The sequence below is a fragment of the Magallana gigas genome, chromosome 8, assembly GCF_963853765.1.
Source record: "Magallana gigas chromosome 8, xbMagGiga1.1, whole genome shotgun sequence".
Taxonomy (NCBI): domain Eukaryota; kingdom Metazoa; phylum Mollusca; class Bivalvia; order Ostreida; family Ostreidae; genus Magallana; species Magallana gigas.
Genome location: NC_088860.1, coordinates 26885427 through 26907646, shown reverse-complemented (window position 1 = coordinate 26907646; position 22220 = coordinate 26885427). Strand labels below are relative to the sequence as shown.

General features: G+C 34.4%; 1 protein-coding gene across 3 annotated transcripts in view; it reads right to left on the bottom strand.

Annotated features, from left to right (window-relative positions):
* Positions 1-20881, bottom strand: part of LOC105327563 (uncharacterized) — a 157756-nt gene extending 136875 nt beyond the window's left edge. For 2 of the 3 annotated variants that reach the window (XM_066067900.1, XM_066067902.1), the window contains exons 1-2: positions 20747-20881; positions 12494-12607 (exon numbers count right to left, since the gene is read on the bottom strand). In XM_066067900.1, the coding sequence (XP_065923972.1) occupies positions 12494-12607; positions 20747-20867 (235 nt within the window). In that variant the 5' untranslated portion in view covers positions 20868-20881. The remainder of the gene's footprint in view (positions 1-12493; positions 12608-20746) is intronic. The other variant, XM_066067901.1, reaches the window with a different exon arrangement.
* Positions 20882-22220: the final 1339 nt, after the last annotated feature.

The following is a 22220-nucleotide window of genomic DNA, read 5'->3' as shown; positions in this document are numbered from 1 at the left end:
GCAGTTTAGACGGTCCGATCTATTATAAATGGGTCATTGTTTTGAGGCAGTAGAACATTTCAGAGGAAATGTGGGCTAATTTTGTATGCATCATTAAAAACAAAATAAGCGTGCTGCTGGCTACAAAACCCCATTGTTTGTCATTTTCCGTCTAAACACGCTGATTTAATACCTAAAACACAGGTAAAACAATTTTTAACATAGCAAACCCGTTTTCCTGCAGGTTGCACTACAGTATTAAATTTTACTATATATTCTTACCAAAATTGCACAACTTTAGATACAGATTAAAAATTCAAAACGAACTTCTGGAAAAAATCCTCTTGACATCTTTTTAAACAACGCTTCATTTACAATTTCCTAGCAAAATACACACGTGCATCCAGCAAGGCGTGAGACTTTGTTTACCTCGAAGTTACACATGTGCTTGAAAATCAAGCCCGGGCCTTTTCACCCCCCTCCGGAAACAACACGCATCAAAAATTCAAATGACCTCGCATTATTACAAAAATGGGATAGTTAGACCTCTTACACATTGTTTTTCAGCTCATAAAAAAAATCAGCTCCTGTCGCGTGCGGAAACGCCCCGAATTCAAGGGAAAATTCGGGAATTATTTTGGCTCAGCCATGTTTTGACGTGAACCTTCAGTGAAATACTGTTATGACACCTGCAATATAACTCATTTTTTGTTATCGCAAAATCAACATTAATAAATTGATTAATGCTCATTGTGTTGTGTGACTAAAAAAAAAATATGAAGATATCTTCTCATTTCAGAAAGTTATGAGCGATTTTTTAACACCACGGTGTACACGGTGGCCACTGATTTATGAAAATATGATCAAAGTTATACTGTATGCATTTACACGGTGTTTTGATATTCAGTGATTTTTTGGTTTTAAATTGACAAGTGATGTATGAAAATGTATAAAATGACGCAAATTAATTAATATCATGTGGACCCTAGAAATTATGTCAGCAAAAAATTCAATGACCCTGCCTCTGGGGGGGTGGGGTAGAGAAAACGTCATTATTTCATACAATTTATGAAAATGGTGAGAACCTTTGTCCAAAATAGCACGGTCTTGTTCTAATCTAACTAACATGAGTGATACATCTCAGCTGTTTTCCGCTTTCGTACCAATATTTCTCAATTTTGGACATAAATTGAGCATTTCTTACTGTAACACAAGGGCCTAAACAACCGATTTTATTTGAAATTCACACCCCGTAGAAGATTTTGTTGTTTACGACGATGAATACTACATCGTATTTGATCTGCTGAAAATTTTCCGGGCAGTTTAGACGGTCCGATCTATTATAAATGGGTCATTGTTTTGAGGCAGTAGAACATTTCAGAGGAAATGTGGGCTAATTTTGTATGCATCATTAAAAACAAAATAAGCGTGCTGCTGGCTACAAAACCCCATTGTTTGTCATTTTCCGTCTAAACACGCTGATTTAATACCTAAAACACAGGTAAAACAATTTTTAACATAGCAAACCCGTTTTCCTGCAGGTTGCACTACAGTATTAAATTTTACTATATATTCTTACCAAAATTGCACAACTTTAGATACAGATTAAAAATTCAAAACGAACTTCTGGAAAAAATCCTCTTGACATCTTTTTAAACAACGCTTCATTTACAATTTCCTAGCAAAATACACACGTGCATCCAGCAAGGCGTGAGACTTTGTTTACCTCGAAGTTACACATGTGCTTGAAAATCAAGCCCGGGCCTTTTCACCCCCCTCCGGAAACAACACGCATCAAAAATTCAAATGACCTCGCATTATTACAAAAATGGGATAGTTAGACCTCTTACACATTGTTTTTCAGCTCATAAAAAAAATCAGCTCCTGTCGCGTGCGGAAACGCCCCGAATTCAAGGGAAAATTCGGGAATTATTTTGGCTCAGCCATGTTTTGACGTGAACCTTCAGTGAAATACTGTTATGACACCTGCAATATAACTCATTTTTTGTTATCGCAAAATCAACATTAATAAATTGATTAATGCTCATTGTGTTGTGTGACTAAAAAAAAAATATGAAGATATCTTCTCATTTCAGAAAGTTATGAGCGATTTTTTAACACCACGGTGTACACGGTGGCCACTGATTTATGAAAATATGATCAAAGTTATACTGTATGCATTTACACGGTGTTTTGATATTCAGTGATTTTTTGGTTTTAAATTGACAAGTGATGTATGAAAATGTATAAAATGACGCAAATTAATTAATATCATGTGGACCCTAGAAATTATGTCAGCAAAAAATTCAATGACCCTGCCTCTGGGGGGGTGGGGTAGAGAAAACGTCATTATTTCATACAATTTATGAAAATGGTGAGAACCTTTGTCCAAAATAGCACGGTCTTGTTCTAATCTAACTAACATGAGTGATACATCTCAGCTGTTTTCCGCTTTCGTACCAATATTTCTCAATTTTGGACATAAATTGAGCATTTCTTACTGTAACACAAGGGCCTAAACAACCGATTTTATTTGAAATTCACACCCCGTAGAAGATTTTGTTGTTTACGACGATGAATACTACATCGTATTTGATCTGCTGAAAATTTTCCGGGCAGTTTAGACGGTCCGATCTATTATAAATGGGTCATTGTTTTGAGGCAGTAGAACATTTCAGAGGAAATGTGGGCTAATTTTGTATGCATCATTAAAAACAAAATAAGCGTGCTGCTGGCTACAAAACCCCATTGTTTGTCATTTTCCGTCTAAACACGCTGATTTAATACCTAAAACACAGGTAAAACAATTTTTAACATAGCAAACCCGTTTTCCTGCAGGTTGCACTACAGTATTAAATTTTACTATATATTCTTACCAAAATTGCACAACTTTAGATACAGATTAAAAATTCAAAACGAACTTCTGGAAAAAATCCTCTTGACATCTTTTTAAACAACGCTTCATTTACAATTTCCTAGCAAAATACACACGTGCATCCAGCAAGGCGTGAGACTTTGTTTACCTCGAAGTTACACATGTGCTTGAAAATCAAGCCCGGGCCTTTTCACCCCCCTCCGGAAACAACACGCATCAAAAATTCAAATGACCTCGCATTATTACAAAAATGGGATAGTTAGACCTCTTACACATTGTTTTTCAGCTCATAAAAAAAATCAGCTCCTGTCGCGTGCGGAAACGCCCCGAATTCAAGGGAAAATTCGGGAATTATTTTGGCTCAGCCATGTTTTGACGTGAACCTTCAGTGAAATACTGTTATGACACCTGCAATATAACTCATTTTTTGTTATCGCAAAATCAACATTAATAAATTGATTAATGCTCATTGTGTTGTGTGACTAAAAAAAAAATATGAAGATATCTTCTCATTTCAGAAAGTTATGAGCGATTTTTTAACACCACGGTGTACACGGTGGCCACTGATTTATGAAAATATGATCAAAGTTATACTGTATGCATTTACACGGTGTTTTGATATTCAGTGATTTTTTGGTTTTAAATTGACAAGTGATGTATGAAAATGTATAAAATGACGCAAATTAATTAATATCATGTGGACCCTAGAAATTATGTCAGCAAAAAATTCAATGACCCTGCCTCTGGGGGGGTGGGGTAGAGAAAACGTCATTATTTCATACAATTTATGAAAATGGTGAGAACCTTTGTCCAAAATAGCACGGTCTTGTTCTAATCTAACTAACATGAGTGATACATCTCAGCTGTTTTCCGCTTTCGTACCAATATTTCTCAATTTTGGACATAAATTGAGCATTTCTTACTGTAACACAAGGGCCTAAACAACCGATTTTATTTGAAATTCACACCCCGTAGAAGATTTTGTTGTTTACGACGATGAATACTACATCGTATTTGATCTGCTGAAAATTTTCCGGGCAGTTTAGACGGTCCGATCTATTATAAATGGGTCATTGTTTTGAGGCAGTAGAACATTTCAGAGGAAATGTGGGCTAATTTTGTATGCATCATTAAAAACAAAATAAGCGTGCTGCTGGCTACAAAACCCCATTGTTTGTCATTTTCCGTCTAAACACGCTGATTTAATACCTAAAACACAGGTAAAACAATTTTTAACATAGCAAACCCGTTTTCCTGCAGGTTGCACTACAGTATTAAATTTTACTATATATTCTTACCAAAATTGCACAACTTTAGATACAGATTAAAAATTCAAAACGAACTTCTGGAAAAAATCCTCTTGACATCTTTTTAAACAACGCTTCATTTACAATTTCCTAGCAAAATACACACGTGCATCCAGCAAGGCGTGAGACTTTGTTTACCTCGAAGTTACACATGTGCTTGAAAATCAAGCCCGGGCCTTTTCACCCCCCTCCGGAAACAACACGCATCAAAAATTCAAATGACCTCGCATTATTACAAAAATGGGATAGTTAGACCTCTTACACATTGTTTTTCAGCTCATAAAAAAAATCAGCTCCTGTCGCGTGCGGAAACGCCCCGAATTCAAGGGAAAATTCGGGAATTATTTTGGCTCAGCCATGTTTTGACGTGAACCTTCAGTGAAATACTGTTATGACACCTGCAATATAACTCATTTTTTGTTATCGCAAAATCAACATTAATAAATTGATTAATGCTCATTGTGTTGTGTGACTAAAAAAAAAATATGAAGATATCTTCTCATTTCAGAAAGTTATGAGCGATTTTTTAACACCACGGTGTACACGGTGGCCACTGATTTATGAAAATATGATCAAAGTTATACTGTATGCATTTACACGGTGTTTTGATATTCAGTGATTTTTTGGTTTTAAATTGACAAGTGATGTATGAAAATGTATAAAATGACGCAAATTAATTAATATCATGTGGACCCTAGAAATTATGTCAGCAAAAAATTCAATGACCCTGCCTCTGGGGGGGTGGGGTAGAGAAAACGTCATTATTTCATACAATTTATGAAAATGGTGAGAACCTTTGTCCAAAATAGCACGGTCTTGTTCTAATCTAACTAACATGAGTGATACATCTCAGCTGTTTTCCGCTTTCGTACCAATATTTCTCAATTTTGGACATAAATTGAGCATTTCTTACTGTAACACAAGGGCCTAAACAACCGATTTTATTTGAAATTCACACCCCGTAGAAGATTTTGTTGTTTACGACGATGAATACTACATCGTATTTGATCTGCTGAAAATTTTCCGGGCAGTTTAGACGGTCCGATCTATTATAAATGGGTCATTGTTTTGAGGCAGTAGAACATTTCAGAGGAAATGTGGGCTAATTTTGTATGCATCATTAAAAACAAAATAAGCGTGCTGCTGGCTACAAAACCCCATTGTTTGTCATTTTCCGTCTAAACACGCTGATTTAATACCTAAAACACAGGTAAAACAATTTTTAACATAGCAAACCCGTTTTCCTGCAGGTTGCACTACAGTATTAAATTTTACTATATATTCTTACCAAAATTGCACAACTTTAGATACAGATTAAAAATTCAAAACGAACTTCTGGAAAAAATCCTCTTGACATCTTTTTAAACAACGCTTCATTTACAATTTCCTAGCAAAATACACACGTGCATCCAGCAAGGCGTGAGACTTTGTTTACCTCGAAGTTACACATGTGCTTGAAAATCAAGCCCGGGCCTTTTCACCCCCCTCCGGAAACAACACGCATCAAAAATTCAAATGACCTCGCATTATTACAAAAATGGGATAGTTAGACCTCTTACACATTGTTTTTCAGCTCATAAAAAAAATCAGCTCCTGTCGCGTGCGGAAACGCCCCGAATTCAAGGGAAAATTCGGGAATTATTTTGGCTCAGCCATGTTTTGACGTGAACCTTCAGTGAAATACTGTTATGACACCTGCAATATAACTCATTTTTTGTTATCGCAAAATCAACATTAATAAATTGATTAATGCTCATTGTGTTGTGTGACTAAAAAAAAAATATGAAGATATCTTCTCATTTCAGAAAGTTATGAGCGATTTTTTAACACCACGGTGTACACGGTGGCCACTGATTTATGAAAATATGATCAAAGTTATACTGTATGCATTTACACGGTGTTTTGATATTCAGTGATTTTTTGGTTTTAAATTGACAAGTGATGTATGAAAATGTATAAAATGACGCAAATTAATTAATATCATGTGGACCCTAGAAATTATGTCAGCAAAAAATTCAATGACCCTGCCTCTGGGGGGGTGGGGTAGAGAAAACGTCATTATTTCATACAATTTATGAAAATGGTGAGAACCTTTGTCCAAAATAGCACGGTCTTGTTCTAATCTAACTAACATGAGTGATACATCTCAGCTGTTTTCCGCTTTCGTACCAATATTTCTCAATTTTGGACATAAATTGAGCATTTCTTACTGTAACACAAGGGCCTAAACAACCGATTTTATTTGAAATTCACACCCCGTAGAAGATTTTGTTGTTTACGACGATGAATACTACATCGTATTTGATCTGCTGAAAATTTTCCGGGCAGTTTAGACGGTCCGATCTATTATAAATGGGTCATTGTTTTGAGGCAGTAGAACATTTCAGAGGAAATGTGGGCTAATTTTGTATGCATCATTAAAAACAAAATAAGCGTGCTGCTGGCTACAAAACCCCATTGTTTGTCATTTTCCGTCTAAACACGCTGATTTAATACCTAAAACACAGGTAAAACAATTTTTAACATAGCAAACCCGTTTTCCTGCAGGTTGCACTACAGTATTAAATTTTACTATATATTCTTACCAAAATTGCACAACTTTAGATACAGATTAAAAATTCAAAACGAACTTCTGGAAAAAATCCTCTTGACATCTTTTTAAACAACGCTTCATTTACAATTTCCTAGCAAAATACACACGTGCATCCAGCAAGGCGTGAGACTTTGTTTACCTCGAAGTTACACATGTGCTTGAAAATCAAGCCCGGGCCTTTTCACCCCCCTCCGGAAACAACACGCATCAAAAATTCAAATGACCTCGCATTATTACAAAAATGGGATAGTTAGACCTCTTACACATTGTTTTTCAGCTCATAAAAAAAATCAGCTCCTGTCGCGTGCGGAAACGCCCCGAATTCAAGGGAAAATTCGGGAATTATTTTGGCTCAGCCATGTTTTGACGTGAACCTTCAGTGAAATACTGTTATGACACCTGCAATATAACTCATTTTTTGTTATCGCAAAATCAACATTAATAAATTGATTAATGCTCATTGTGTTGTGTGACTAAAAAAAAAATATGAAGATATCTTCTCATTTCAGAAAGTTATGAGCGATTTTTTAACACCACGGTGTACACGGTGGCCACTGATTTATGAAAATATGATCAAAGTTATACTGTATGCATTTACACGGTGTTTTGATATTCAGTGATTTTTTGGTTTTAAATTGACAAGTGATGTATGAAAATGTATAAAATGACGCAAATTAATTAATATCATGTGGACCCTAGAAATTATGTCAGCAAAAAATTCAATGACCCTGCCTCTGGGGGGGTGGGGTAGAGAAAACGTCATTATTTCATACAATTTATGAAAATGGTGAGAACCTTTGTCCAAAATAGCACGGTCTTGTTCTAATCTAACTAACATGAGTGATACATCTCAGCTGTTTTCCGCTTTCGTACCAATATTTCTCAATTTTGGACATAAATTGAGCATTTCTTACTGTAACACAAGGGCCTAAACAACCGATTTTATTTGAAATTCACACCCCGTAGAAGATTTTGTTGTTTACGACGATGAATACTACATCGTATTTGATCTGCTGAAAATTTTCCGGGCAGTTTAGACGGTCCGATCTATTATAAATGGGTCATTGTTTTGAGGCAGTAGAACATTTCAGAGGAAATGTGGGCTAATTTTGTATGCATCATTAAAAACAAAATAAGCGTGCTGCTGGCTACAAAACCCCATTGTTTGTCATTTTCCGTCTAAACACGCTGATTTAATACCTAAAACACAGGTAAAACAATTTTTAACATAGCAAACCCGTTTTCCTGCAGGTTGCACTACAGTATTAAATTTTACTATATATTCTTACCAAAATTGCACAACTTTAGATACAGATTAAAAATTCAAAACGAACTTCTGGAAAAAATCCTCTTGACATCTTTTTAAACAACGCTTCATTTACAATTTCCTAGCAAAATACACACGTGCATCCAGCAAGGCGTGAGACTTTGTTTACCTCGAAGTTACACATGTGCTTGAAAATCAAGCCCGGGCCTTTTCACCCCCCTCCGGAAACAACACGCATCAAAAATTCAAATGACCTCGCATTATTACAAAAATGGGATAGTTAGACCTCTTACACATTGTTTTTCAGCTCATAAAAAAAATCAGCTCCTGTCGCGTGCGGAAACGCCCCGAATTCAAGGGAAAATTCGGGAATTATTTTGGCTCAGCCATGTTTTGACGTGAACCTTCAGTGAAATACTGTTATGACACCTGCAATATAACTCATTTTTTGTTATCGCAAAATCAACATTAATAAATTGATTAATGCTCATTGTGTTGTGTGACTAAAAAAAAAATATGAAGATATCTTCTCATTTCAGAAAGTTATGAGCGATTTTTTAACACCACGGTGTACACGGTGGCCACTGATTTATGAAAATATGATCAAAGTTATACTGTATGCATTTACACGGTGTTTTGATATTCAGTGATTTTTTGGTTTTAAATTGACAAGTGATGTATGAAAATGTATAAAATGACGCAAATTAATTAATATCATGTGGACCCTAGAAATTATGTCAGCAAAAAATTCAATGACCCTGCCTCTGGGGGGGTGGGGTAGAGAAAACGTCATTATTTCATACAATTTATGAAAATGGTGAGAACCTTTGTCCAAAATAGCACGGTCTTGTTCTAATCTAACTAACATGAGTGATACATCTCAGCTGTTTTCCGCTTTCGTACCAATATTTCTCAATTTTGGACATAAATTGAGCATTTCTTACTGTAACACAAGGGCCTAAACAACCGATTTTATTTGAAATTCACACCCCGTAGAAGATTTTGTTGTTTACGACGATGAATACTACATCGTATTTGATCTGCTGAAAATTTTCCGGGCAGTTTAGACGGTCCGATCTATTATAAATGGGTCATTGTTTTGAGGCAGTAGAACATTTCAGAGGAAATGTGGGCTAATTTTGTATGCATCATTAAAAACAAAATAAGCGTGCTGCTGGCTACAAAACCCCATTGTTTGTCATTTTCCGTCTAAACACGCTGATTTAATACCTAAAACACAGGTAAAACAATTTTTAACATAGCAAACCCGTTTTCCTGCAGGTTGCACTACAGTATTAAATTTTACTATATATTCTTACCAAAATTGCACAACTTTAGATACAGATTAAAAATTCAAAACGAACTTCTGGAAAAAATCCTCTTGACATCTTTTTAAACAACGCTTCATTTACAATTTCCTAGCAAAATACACACGTGCATCCAGCAAGGCGTGAGACTTTGTTTACCTCGAAGTTACACATGTGCTTGAAAATCAAGCCCGGGCCTTTTCACCCCCCTCCGGAAACAACACGCATCAAAAATTCAAATGACCTCGCATTATTACAAAAATGGGATAGTTAGACCTCTTACACATTGTTTTTCAGCTCATAAAAAAAATCAGCTCCTGTCGCGTGCGGAAACGCCCCGAATTCAAGGGAAAATTCGGGAATTATTTTGGCTCAGCCATGTTTTGACGTGAACCTTCAGTGAAATACTGTTATGACACCTGCAATATAACTCATTTTTTGTTATCGCAAAATCAACATTAATAAATTGATTAATGCTCATTGTGTTGTGTGACTAAAAAAAAAATATGAAGATATCTTCTCATTTCAGAAAGTTATGAGCGATTTTTTAACACCACGGTGTACACGGTGGCCACTGATTTATGAAAATATGATCAAAGTTATACTGTATGCATTTACACGGTGTTTTGATATTCAGTGATTTTTTGGTTTTAAATTGACAAGTGATGTATGAAAATGTATAAAATGACGCAAATTAATTAATATCATGTGGACCCTAGAAATTATGTCAGCAAAAAATTCAATGACCCTGCCTCTGGGGGGGTGGGGTAGAGAAAACGTCATTATTTCATACAATTTATGAAAATGGTGAGAACCTTTGTCCAAAATAGCACGGTCTTGTTCTAATCTAACTAACATGAGTGATACATCTCAGCTGTTTTCCGCTTTCGTACCAATATTTCTCAATTTTGGACATAAATTGAGCATTTCTTACTGTAACACAAGGGCCTAAACAACCGATTTTATTTGAAATTCACACCCCGTAGAAGATTTTGTTGTTTACGACGATGAATACTACATCGTATTTGATCTGCTGAAAATTTTCCGGGCAGTTTAGACGGTCCGATCTATTATAAATGGGTCATTGTTTTGAGGCAGTAGAACATTTCAGAGGAAATGTGGGCTAATTTTGTATGCATCATTAAAAACAAAATAAGCGTGCTGCTGGCTACAAAACCCCATTGTTTGTCATTTTCCGTCTAAACACGCTGATTTAATACCTAAAACACAGGTAAAACAATTTTTAACATAGCAAACCCGTTTTCCTGCAGGTTGCACTACAGTATTAAATTTTACTATATATTCTTACCAAAATTGCACAACTTTAGATACAGATTAAAAATTCAAAACGAACTTCTGGAAAAAATCCTCTTGACATCTTTTTAAACAACGCTTCATTTACAATTTCCTAGCAAAATACACACGTGCATCCAGCAAGGCGTGAGACTTTGTTTACCTCGAAGTTACACATGTGCTTGAAAATCAAGCCCGGGCCTTTTCACCCCCCTCCGGAAACAACACGCATCAAAAATTCAAATGACCTCGCATTATTACAAAAATGGGATAGTTAGACCTCTTACACATTGTTTTTCAGCTCATAAAAAAAATCAGCTCCTGTCGCGTGCGGAAACGCCCCGAATTCAAGGGAAAATTCGGGAATTATTTTGGCTCAGCCATGTTTTGACGTGAACCTTCAGTGAAATACTGTTATGACACCTGCAATATAACTCATTTTTTGTTATCGCAAAATCAACATTAATAAATTGATTAATGCTCATTGTGTTGTGTGACTAAAAAAAAAATATGAAGATATCTTCTCATTTCAGAAAGTTATGAGCGATTTTTTAACACCACGGTGTACACGGTGGCCACTGATTTATGAAAATATGATCAAAGTTATACTGTATGCATTTACACGGTGTTTTGATATTCAGTGATTTTTTGGTTTTAAATTGACAAGTGATGTATGAAAATGTATAAAATGACGCAAATTAATTAATATCATGTGGACCCTAGAAATTATGTCAGCAAAAAATTCAATGACCCTGCCTCTGGGGGGGTGGGGTAGAGAAAACGTCATTATTTCATACAATTTATGAAAATGGTGAGAACCTTTGTCCAAAATAGCACGGTCTTGTTCTAATCTAACTAACATGAGTGATACATCTCAGCTGTTTTCCGCTTTCGTACCAATATTTCTCAATTTTGGACATAAATTGAGCATTTCTTACTGTAACACAAGGGCCTAAACAACCGATTTTATTTGAAATTCACACCCCGTAGAAGATTTTGTTGTTTACGACGATGAATACTACATCGTATTTGATCTGCTGAAAATTTTCCGGGCAGTTTAGACGGTCCGATCTATTATAAATGGGTCATTGTTTTGAGGCAGTAGAACATTTCAGAGGAAATGTGGGCTAATTTTGTATGCATCATTAAAAACAAAATAAGCGTGCTGCTGGCTACAAAACCCCATTGTTTGTCATTTTCCGTCTAAACACGCTGATTTAATACCTAAAACACAGGTAAAACAATTTTTAACATAGCAAACCCGTTTTCCTGCAGGTTGCACTACAGTATTAAATTTTACTATATATTCTTACCAAAATTGCACAACTTTAGATACAGATTAAAAATTCAAAACGAACTTCTGGAAAAAATCCTCTTGACATCTTTTTAAACAACGCTTCATTTACAATTTCCTAGCAAAATACACACGTGCATCCAGCAAGGCGTGAGACTTTGTTTACCTCGAAGTTACACATGTGCTTGAAAATCAAGCCCGGGCCTTTTCACCCCCCTCCGGAAACAACACGCATCAAAAATTCAAATGACCTCGCATTATTACAAAAATGGGATAGTTAGACCTCTTACACATTGTTTTTCAGCTCATAAAAAAAATCAGCTCCTGTCGCGTGCGGAAACGCCCCGAATTCAAGGGAAAATTCGGGAATTATTTTGGCTCAGCCATGTTTTGACGTGAACCTTCAGTGAAATACTGTTATGACACCTTGAACATTTTGAATTTACTGCTTGATGTAAATTCAAAATTTGCATGTGATTTGATTCGATGTCTGGCCTGATCTCTCTCTCTCTCTCTCTCTCTCTCTCTCTCTCTCTCTCTCTCTCTCTCTCTCTCTCTCTCTCGTTCTAAATACTGACCCACACAGCAATTGTACCGCCCGTACTCTACATCTAGGCCCGCCCGGATGGGCGAGGACTTCAGCTGCTCTTTCTTTACATCTCCTGATTCCAGACCCAGCGATTGGTTACATTCTGAAAACAAAAAGAACAAATAAAAAACTTATTTTTTTATCAGCGTTATTGGTCTCTTTGTTAATTAATGATTATTTTAATTCATTTTGTTATCAGTGGGAAGAAGCTCCACTTTTCGTATATCGATATTCAGGTTGCATTTGGAGGCATATCATGATACATTGTATCTTTATTTATCAATTCTTTACTTGTTTGGCTACAGACTTTACAGTTATTCTGAAAGTGTTTTTTGATAACCAGACAAATTATACGGTATACCCGGTAATTCAACAGCAAGATTCTACACCGCCCTTTAAATTGTAACAACACCAATAAAATGTGCGGTTACACTCATCATCTATTCATTCGTACTCAATTTAGTAGAGTTATACACTCTACTCTTCAATCTGCCGATTATCTTCTGCAAAATCGTTATTGTGTAACATAAAAGTTTCGATATACATGAGATGAAAAAGAGTCCATGCAGCACACTGCCGAGGAGAATCGATGAATACGGTCCTTTAAATCGCTGGGTGTCTTAGAAGGTCGTGTACACACTGGAGTTGGGTTTCGTTGGCGTTTCTCTTATTTTTGACCCCATTTCATAAAAAATTAAAACCAAATCAAAGGTATTTTAAAACCGGTTCCACACCAAAATGGAAGCCCTTGTCGAAGTTTGTAACTTAAAAGAGGGCGTTTGTGTTGGTATTAACGAGTTGAATGGAAGATGCTTAAGTCTGCACTGTGGTATCAATGGATGTCAGTCTGTAACAGCATAGCAACAGACGACATACAGGCCAACATATTGACGGTCAACATCAAACAGTTATTGAAACCATACACACGGACAAATATTATGTTATCAATGTTCCATTTATTTACTTGTTGATGGCTGAATTATTAATGAATTTATTTATTTATTTATTTATTTATTTATTTATTTATTTATTTTATTTCCTTTAATATCGTCTTCATGGATTTAAATTTGTTTTTAATGGAATGGAGAACAAAAGTAGAATAGGAAAGCAGGTGGTAGTGAGATGTTAAAAATATTGTTTACTTAATGAAACATACACATATATTTGCAGACTCCAACAAAAACTATATATCTAGAGCATGCCATCTTTCAGAGTAACCGGATTGCTTAAACCGGAACAGACAAAGGGGTCTCCGTTCACCGATACTGTTCGTTCAGAGGGTTTCCGTTGAGGGGCCAGTAAATAAACACTTCACATGTTCACATCAATTATCATTGAGGGTCGGGGTGTAAGTCATGTATAGCCCAGACAGTCTCTTCATTTGATGGATACATGGTTTTGACAAGTGAGCAGAATAGTTATTTTTGAATTTACAGAAAAAGAACTGTTAATATACGCTAAATGATGTCTGAATTTGGTAAACAATTGTATGGTATATCGCGGAAGCATTCAATTGAGACAAAATTACAAAAGCAATGATGCAAGATGAAATGAAACCAAAATATAAAAAAATATATTAATGGCTAAATAATTATATATATAGATAAATAATAAGTGGGTTCTTTTTTTTAAAAAATTGTAAAAATGCTAGTACATAATGTTCTTTATCTTTAAATATATTCAAAAGATGTTTAATGCTATAAATATGTTATAAACAAACACAGCAAACGTTTAATGATGAGTACCCATGCATGAAATCTAATCGATAGTAGATTAACTAACCACTGCGTACACTCGATATCAACGCACTCTAAATAACCGTCACTCAAGGACATTTATAGGGTTCTTTTTATGTCGAATCAGAAGAGTTGTTGTTGCTCCATTGAACCAAAAAATGCTAACTCTATATTTTTAAAACGTTAACACCTAGCTTTATTACTTTATTGCAATTAAAAAAAAAAACTCCATAAAAATGAACTTAATGTGGTTTTTATTTCGTATTTTTTGAAGAGGTGTTCAAATCGTGTAACTGGAGAAATAAGTTAAAATGCACTCATAAAAACGATAAATCATGAATGATAGATAATGGAAAATTAAATATTTAGTGTATAACATGATATGCATATTCCAACCACGCAGCCATGCAAATATTTTGCATTTAATGCATTAACTTATTGTAAAATAGATTATGTTTAAATAGAGTCTAAAGACGAACGCTTTCGCCCTTATTATGAAGTTTTAAATAGACAATCAATGCAAATTATCATTACTATTAAATATGTTTTCTGAGCATACATGTATATGTAGCTACATTGAGAGAGAGAGAGAGAGAGAGAGAGAGAGAGAGAGAGAGAGAGAGAGAGAGAGAGAGAGAGAATATGAGTGTGTTAAGTGCGCAAAATTATAATAGTAGAAAGAAATGCTCGCCATTTTCTGAATGAAGGCTTCTTTTTAAATATCTCACTTTTCATTGGTATCTTGTCAAAGGACGTGGGAGTATACAGTGTTCTCTTTAGAAACTAGTTCCAAAAACAAATTTAGGACAAATATGACGTCAATTGGGGTGGATAATATACGGTTGAGTTTTTTAAAACCCACCCATTTCAAAAGTTTCTCCTTGTTATAATGTTCTCCTTTTTAAAAAAAAAAAGTAATCTTAAAAATCTGTCTCACGAAAATTGAATAATTAAAATGCACACTTTAACCAATAATAAAAATTGATTTTTTTTTAAAAATGCACTTTTCAACTAAATAAAAATTAATTCAATAAAAAGACGAAGAATTATGTCAAAATTATTATCACAATGATCGCGAGCAGATATAACATTTTTTCTTCAATTTCAAACTGCGGCGCATTTATCACGCATGTCGGAATGAGAATACATGCATGTTCATCACGTGATCAGATTGAGAAAATTTAATAAGCCACCATTGTCTAGAGCTCACTACTCATAACTATTCTATTGTCTTATGAAACCGACTATAAAATGCTAATATATATATATATATATATATATATATATATATATATATGGTCAATTTGGTGCATGACCATGTAATGGGCTCTGATTTCATGAAATATCAATAATAATGTAATTTTTACATTTTACCATGACCTCATAAATAAATGAAACTTTAAAGGATTCTATAGAGAGACCCCAACTATCAAAATATTGTTCGTTATTTTGTAATATGTATTAAAAAAATAAAACAACCTGCTCATTTAAAAGACTACCACTTGCATAGCCAAGATTGAAGATAGATACGTATCATTTTCGGTTTTGTGTGGGGTTTTTTAATGCCCTTGCACGAAATGAATAGTTAAATCTAGTTGATAAACGATTTGCAAACCCCAAATTAACGTAACTTTCTTTGATTGTAATAAGCTCTTGTGTAGGACAATGCACACATCAGATTACAGAATCCGAAACATAAAATGGTTTTATATGAAGAAATGAGACAATGCCGACTTTTACTCATTTAGAGCATTTTTTATATGAAAAAAGAAAAAAGATTGCTGAGAATGAATTAAGGAGGCTGAATGTTAGCCTAGAATTTGTTTAGATAAAAACTATTATTCAGTCAAGGAAAATCCATCTATTTTACATTTTAAATTTGGGTATTTTCTACATAAGGCCCATTAGCATTCGGAAACTTTTAAAACTAAACCGTCGTCACTGAATCAAGAATGCTATTTTATATATAGAGTATTTGTCAAAAATTATTAAAACTCTTAATAAAAATCAATTCTCCTAAATAGTTTCACTACTTTAATTTAAATCTGTCCATGCAACTGCTGACAAATGATGAATGTTTTTGTCAATTATCAAGAAGCAATTTGATACAATGATGTAGAATTAAATGTAGAACGCTGAAGAATACGACATTATAAGTATTATGTATATTTTCTTATTCAGATGGAATAAGAAAGCTGGGTGGTGGTAACCATGTTTACACTGCACTGAAGAGCCCTGTAGAGAGGTAATAGGAAAAAACATTCAAATTTTTTTTTGGAAAAAATATTTTCTCTCCTTTTAGATATTTTAAAAAAGAATGTGAGAAAAGTTCAAGTTACATGTGTCATGTCTCTTAAATTTGAAAATACCAATAGGTCGTGTCGTCAACACAAACATGGCAATTTGTACATACTGTTTCGCGTGTAAAACAATTTAGCTAAAAGACCAACAATGCATGCACTTTTTGTATGCAGAGAACTTGCATAATAAAAAAAAAACAACAACACCCAAACAGAGAAAGAAAAAACAGCAACCAACCCCCTCCACTTACTACAGTAAAGCATTACATAATTTACCATTCAATTAGGGGGAACTCGACGTTCAGTGTCTGCGTCAAGAGCGTGGGATCAATGTCAAACTGACTCCAAATATGTCGTTCATTTATGTCAAGTATTGTAGTAATTCAATATCAAAACTTTACAAGAACATGCATTATATACGAAATGGAAGCGGTGCCCTTTAATCTCTCTCTCTCTCTCTCTCTCTCTCTCTCTCTCTCTCTCTCTCTCTCTCTCTCTCTCTCTCAAACACTTTTTTGGAAATAACCCCATCATGAAAAAAAAAATATCAAGACACAGGCAGGTAAACAGCTGTTCGAGTCTCTTCTGAGATGAATTTATGCTTAAGTACTCTTTGATAAAACAACCTTTTTTTCACAAGAACATGTAAACCGGTTATATTGACAGAATTCATTCGAAACCAAAGAAAATTAAATCCCCGATTCTGTAGAAGAAGTTATTGGTCTTTGGCGTGGTCACTTTTCCACAGAATCGTTCCTCAATGCTCAAGTATTTGCCTTCCTTATCAACTTATTTGTCGAGTGATCAATTACGTATGTTTTACTCTAAGCCGTTCGGTGGTACAAGTTACAGACAACCGAGTTGCACCCATCAAAATCACCGATCGTCTACCCTGTTGACATGCACTTTTACACGTTTTATTATTTTTTTTTAACGGGCATTTTATTCTGTTTCAAGTTTTTTTTTTTGGTTAGAAAGGTGGTCTGATATTTTTTACAAATTTACTTGTAAAAGTAGAGATTATTCTATTTATATAATATGACATGCATATTGAATTAAGAATTAAGTTATGCGTCGCAAATATATTGCACTTCTAGTTTTCATGGGTTTACAATATGAAAAAAATAATGCCAAACTCTTATGGACAAACTTATTAAGCTTTTTATTGATCCGACAACTAAAAGTGACACCGTTAAATTTTTAACACAGCACAGAAATATTCATCGCAATCACGTGAGCCATATCATCATATACATTCCTTTTTACAGGTGCTAACTGTTATAGCTGCAATAATGTATCACTCTCCTTTTTTGAAGGGGGGGGGGGGGGGTCATATAAAAAAAAAATTGGAGAGGGCTACATTATTGCAGCTCTGACTGTCATAATTTGTACAATTAATATAAACGATTCATGATCATATTTCCAACCAAGTCAAGTTTTCTCCTTTATCATAGCCTCAATTCAAATAATCCTTATTTTGTCCCAATCATCGACTCAAGCCATGCTTTTCGACGATGTGTCGCAATATAAATAGGCAACTTTGTTTTAACGTGTAGAGAGCTATGAACGTGAGAGAAATTATAAAATTTGTACAAAGTTAATTTATGTTAATTACGTTAAATCTGAATTTGTGAAATCTCACCAACTTCATGAAATTCTCGGGACGCACTTTGAGGTAATATCAAAAAATGAAATTTCTATTTCAATTGAAATTGACAGTTCAAATGCAATGACCTGACGCAGACACAAAACAGCTGAATGTACCCATTTTAAACCAGCGTATACAGGCATTGGACTGTTTATAGTGTAAACGCTGTCAACCGAGTTTTTACCCCATAACCACCATGGATATCAATAAATTGGGAAAAAAAAGTTTTTTGGGAATATGTCGTACGAAATATAAATAAATTGTATAAAAAAGTTTTTGAGAAATGTCGTATGAACTGTGTATCTTTGATTACTGGATAAAACACATTTGGAACGAATCACACGGCGCAACACTACAAGGTTGTAAATAATGAATAAAATTACATGTATTTCGGTTAAAAAATTATTCCATTAATATAATGTATAAACTTTAAAGAACATTCTTTCTAAGGTTTTCAATCGCACCATGAACGTGTGGATATATCATTTCTATTCAAACCACTTATTACATACATTGCCTAAAAAAATGGGGTCGAGTGGGTCGAAAGTTCGGTTCTTTCACTGGATGATCAGTTCTTACATAATGACTCAAATGATTATGTATTCTTGTCCATCGTGTCCAATTTCATTGGATTGGATATGAACACATACTACTGAGGAAAAAAACCCACTCATTTCAACTGTTTTACTATGTTTTTGTCTTTTACTTATTACATTTAACAATTTTGCATGGACGCATTGACAATAAAATTTGATAACTAGTGAAAGACAATATTACTTAAATACTTAAAATCACTGCAGTTATAGAGCGGTAGAACTATTCCATTAGACACGCCGTGATCTGCCGTTCCTGTAAGAGTTCTACGGTTTCATACAAGTGTTTGTATATATTTTGAATGCTTTGTGGTCAACTGTTTGTAAAACTGATTTAGATTGCTAGCAGCGGTAGCCGGCGACTGCAGTGAAAGGGTACTGCATATGTATACGCATAGATCTTAAATTCTCAGGAATTATGTCAATTACGGAAAAAAGGAGATTTAAATAGGGAAGGAATCGTTACGAACAGAAAAAGACTCGCATTTCAGCCGACTTTTCTTGGTCACCTGTTTGTAAAACTGATTTAGAACCCTAGTATATGTTGTGCTACTCGTCAATCTGCAGTTAACGGGTACTGCATATGCATATACATTGTATACACATGAACTTTTAAAAGAATTATGCCAACCTCTAAATACAAAAAAAAAAGATTTAAATAGTGTACTTTACAAGGCTTTAAAAAAAATCAAAATCTATAAAAGGACAATAGGAAAGAATCTCTACTAAAGGAGAGAAAGACCCGCAGTTTACACCGCTTGAAATAAGATGTCTTTAATTATCAAATAAACCAAAGCTATATATATGTCTGGCTTTAGTGGAAGTTTTTTCGATCACAACATGATGTCTCACCCCAAGTAATCTGAGCACATGATCTATTTCAGAAAACCTCGAGGATACAAGAACGATTACAGGGATAACGTCGGCAATTTTGAACATAGAGAGGGCTGCACAATTTTGGGTATATACACGATTCTTGGATAATGATCTACCTTTTAATTAGCCATACTTATCATCAACTGTTACTTGTCAATAAGAATTTGATACTGGATTTCAAACTTCAAGTCTATCGTTTGCAATGTAAATCACAAATACAAATTCGCAAGCAGGCTACTCTGGCACCAATTAAAACCATTGCTTTGAACAATCAAAAGAAAACAATAGAAAACACCTCTTTTCTCAACAGAAAAATATGTATTTCCTTTCGTCTTCTTTTTTTTAGATATGTCACAATATGTATATTGAGCATCAGTAGAACTGACAAGCAATAAGATGATATCGGATCTATTCCCTAATGAGCTGGAATAAGGTATATATTGTATAGCGACCCAAAGAGCTAAAGCCCGTTCCGCGTTCCTTCATTTTAGATTGAAAGAAGAAGAAGATTTTCCCACCTTCTAATACATTCATATTTTCTCTCGCTGGACTGGGTAGGTCAACAGCATATGTTTTGTAATTTTTCTTTTTGAATTTTGATGACGACATTTGTTCGATGGCAGATAAAAAGAAATAAAGATTTTTAAAAGGTGCTTAAAAGAATGTTGTATTTTTAAGGAATTGGTCTCTATAGACTGATGTAAAATGACACGATAAGAACATGAGTTCGTATGACCTAATCTTTGAGGACACAGATAGGAGACGGAGATACAGATCGGCGGGCGGACATTCATCACACAAGCATAAGCCTACATGACAAAGTTTTGACATCCCGATTATCATGGCAAATATGGACCTAATATTCTTTTGAATTTGCAGTCAATATTCAAACGTGTAACATTACAGAAAAACTTAATAAACAATTCGAAACTTTCGAAAATAGCCCCAATATTAAAAATATCAATCACATACATATATACCCTTTCTACAGCTAATCCCATCTTTCCATTACTATTTTTTTCATTCATTCCATCAACCCCCCGACAGAAAGAGATGTTAAAAAGTTATGTTCAATACATATGTTCTTACCTTTATCCTGACAGAGGCTGGGTGCTGCAATAAGCAAGCATAACAACCCTAATAGCAAGGGCTCCCGGGAAACTAACGCGTTACCCGTCATCGTAAGAGCCCGAAACACAGTGAGGTACATCGATGTCCCTCTTTTCCTTTAATACCCGGCTCCTCGCACTCCGATCCAGTTCCGCTTCAGTGAACCCACAGACATAAATCGTTCAAAGTCTGTTTAAATCTCTTCAACATTCAGCAGTTGGTTATTAAAAAATGAAATTTCGATATCGTTCACTGGAATTGAATTTCAGATCGAACGTATATCTGACAGGTATTAAGTATTATATATGCATGTAGTTTATTTTTTTTAACCCATATCAAAACCTTTCGATTTATTTATTGGTTACATTATCATGGGAGTTTTTATTCGCTGCTTGTGGTATGTTGTAACAGCGGTTTCTCTGTTAGAAATTGGTGCCATGTTGACCTTTTTCTTATGTTGATTTGTGAACGGTCAGTTTCGAAAAGGGCTTCATTGATTTTGAACAGCGCTCGATGTTTGCAGGCTGGTTTAAATGTCGCTCCCCTCACGGACACCACTTTATATCAATATTAATCTTTTTCATAATTTACTTCAATTATTTACAAACCTTTATTCGAGCATGTCATGTATTGACGACAAAATTTATAAACCGTAGCTGAGAGGTTTTATTGCATCTAATTTTATTGTGAAAAATTTTGTAAAGCAATACAATTTGAATTCATACATTATCATCATAATGATTATGTTCAATGAAAAAAAGTATTTTAAAAGAAAATGCATCAGTTTAGACGAATTTTAGATGAATTTTGTTGAAAGTGACGTAATTGTTTCCAATATAAGATATATTACTTTACCTGCATGTATATTATAAATTCTCTCATTTCCATCTCTTTGATACTTCCACTTGAAATTTAAAGCAACAACAACGAATTATTAGTTTAAAGATACATTCGATGTTAACCACAAACTCTGATGTTTTTTTCATGCTTTTATTTACTGAATAGAAAATCGCTACGCAAAACATGCTAAGATTTTTCTTTGAGCATGATCACAATGCTGTAAAATAAATCAAAAATAGATAATGGTTACAAAATTATGTGCAATTTCTAGTATCTCAGATATCTAAATCTAGATAATGTTGAATGGATGGATGAATGAATGGAAAGAGGAAGATTGATTTATGACTTTAAATATAAATAATGGCTCCGACTGCTTGAAAATAGAATTAAAACATTTTTCTCTGAGTTTTCTTTCAGAATGAATAAATAATTATTACGTAATTTTTGTTTGTTAATATACAGCCCGTCTATAGGTGAGAGTTTTATTATACCTAAAACCCGTCTTTTTTTCTTAATAATAATTTTGGTGAAATGCATCATTGATATTTGTTTAAAAATGTATTCAAGACGAAAATATAGAATATGACAATGGATTTTAGTTTTTGTTAATCAT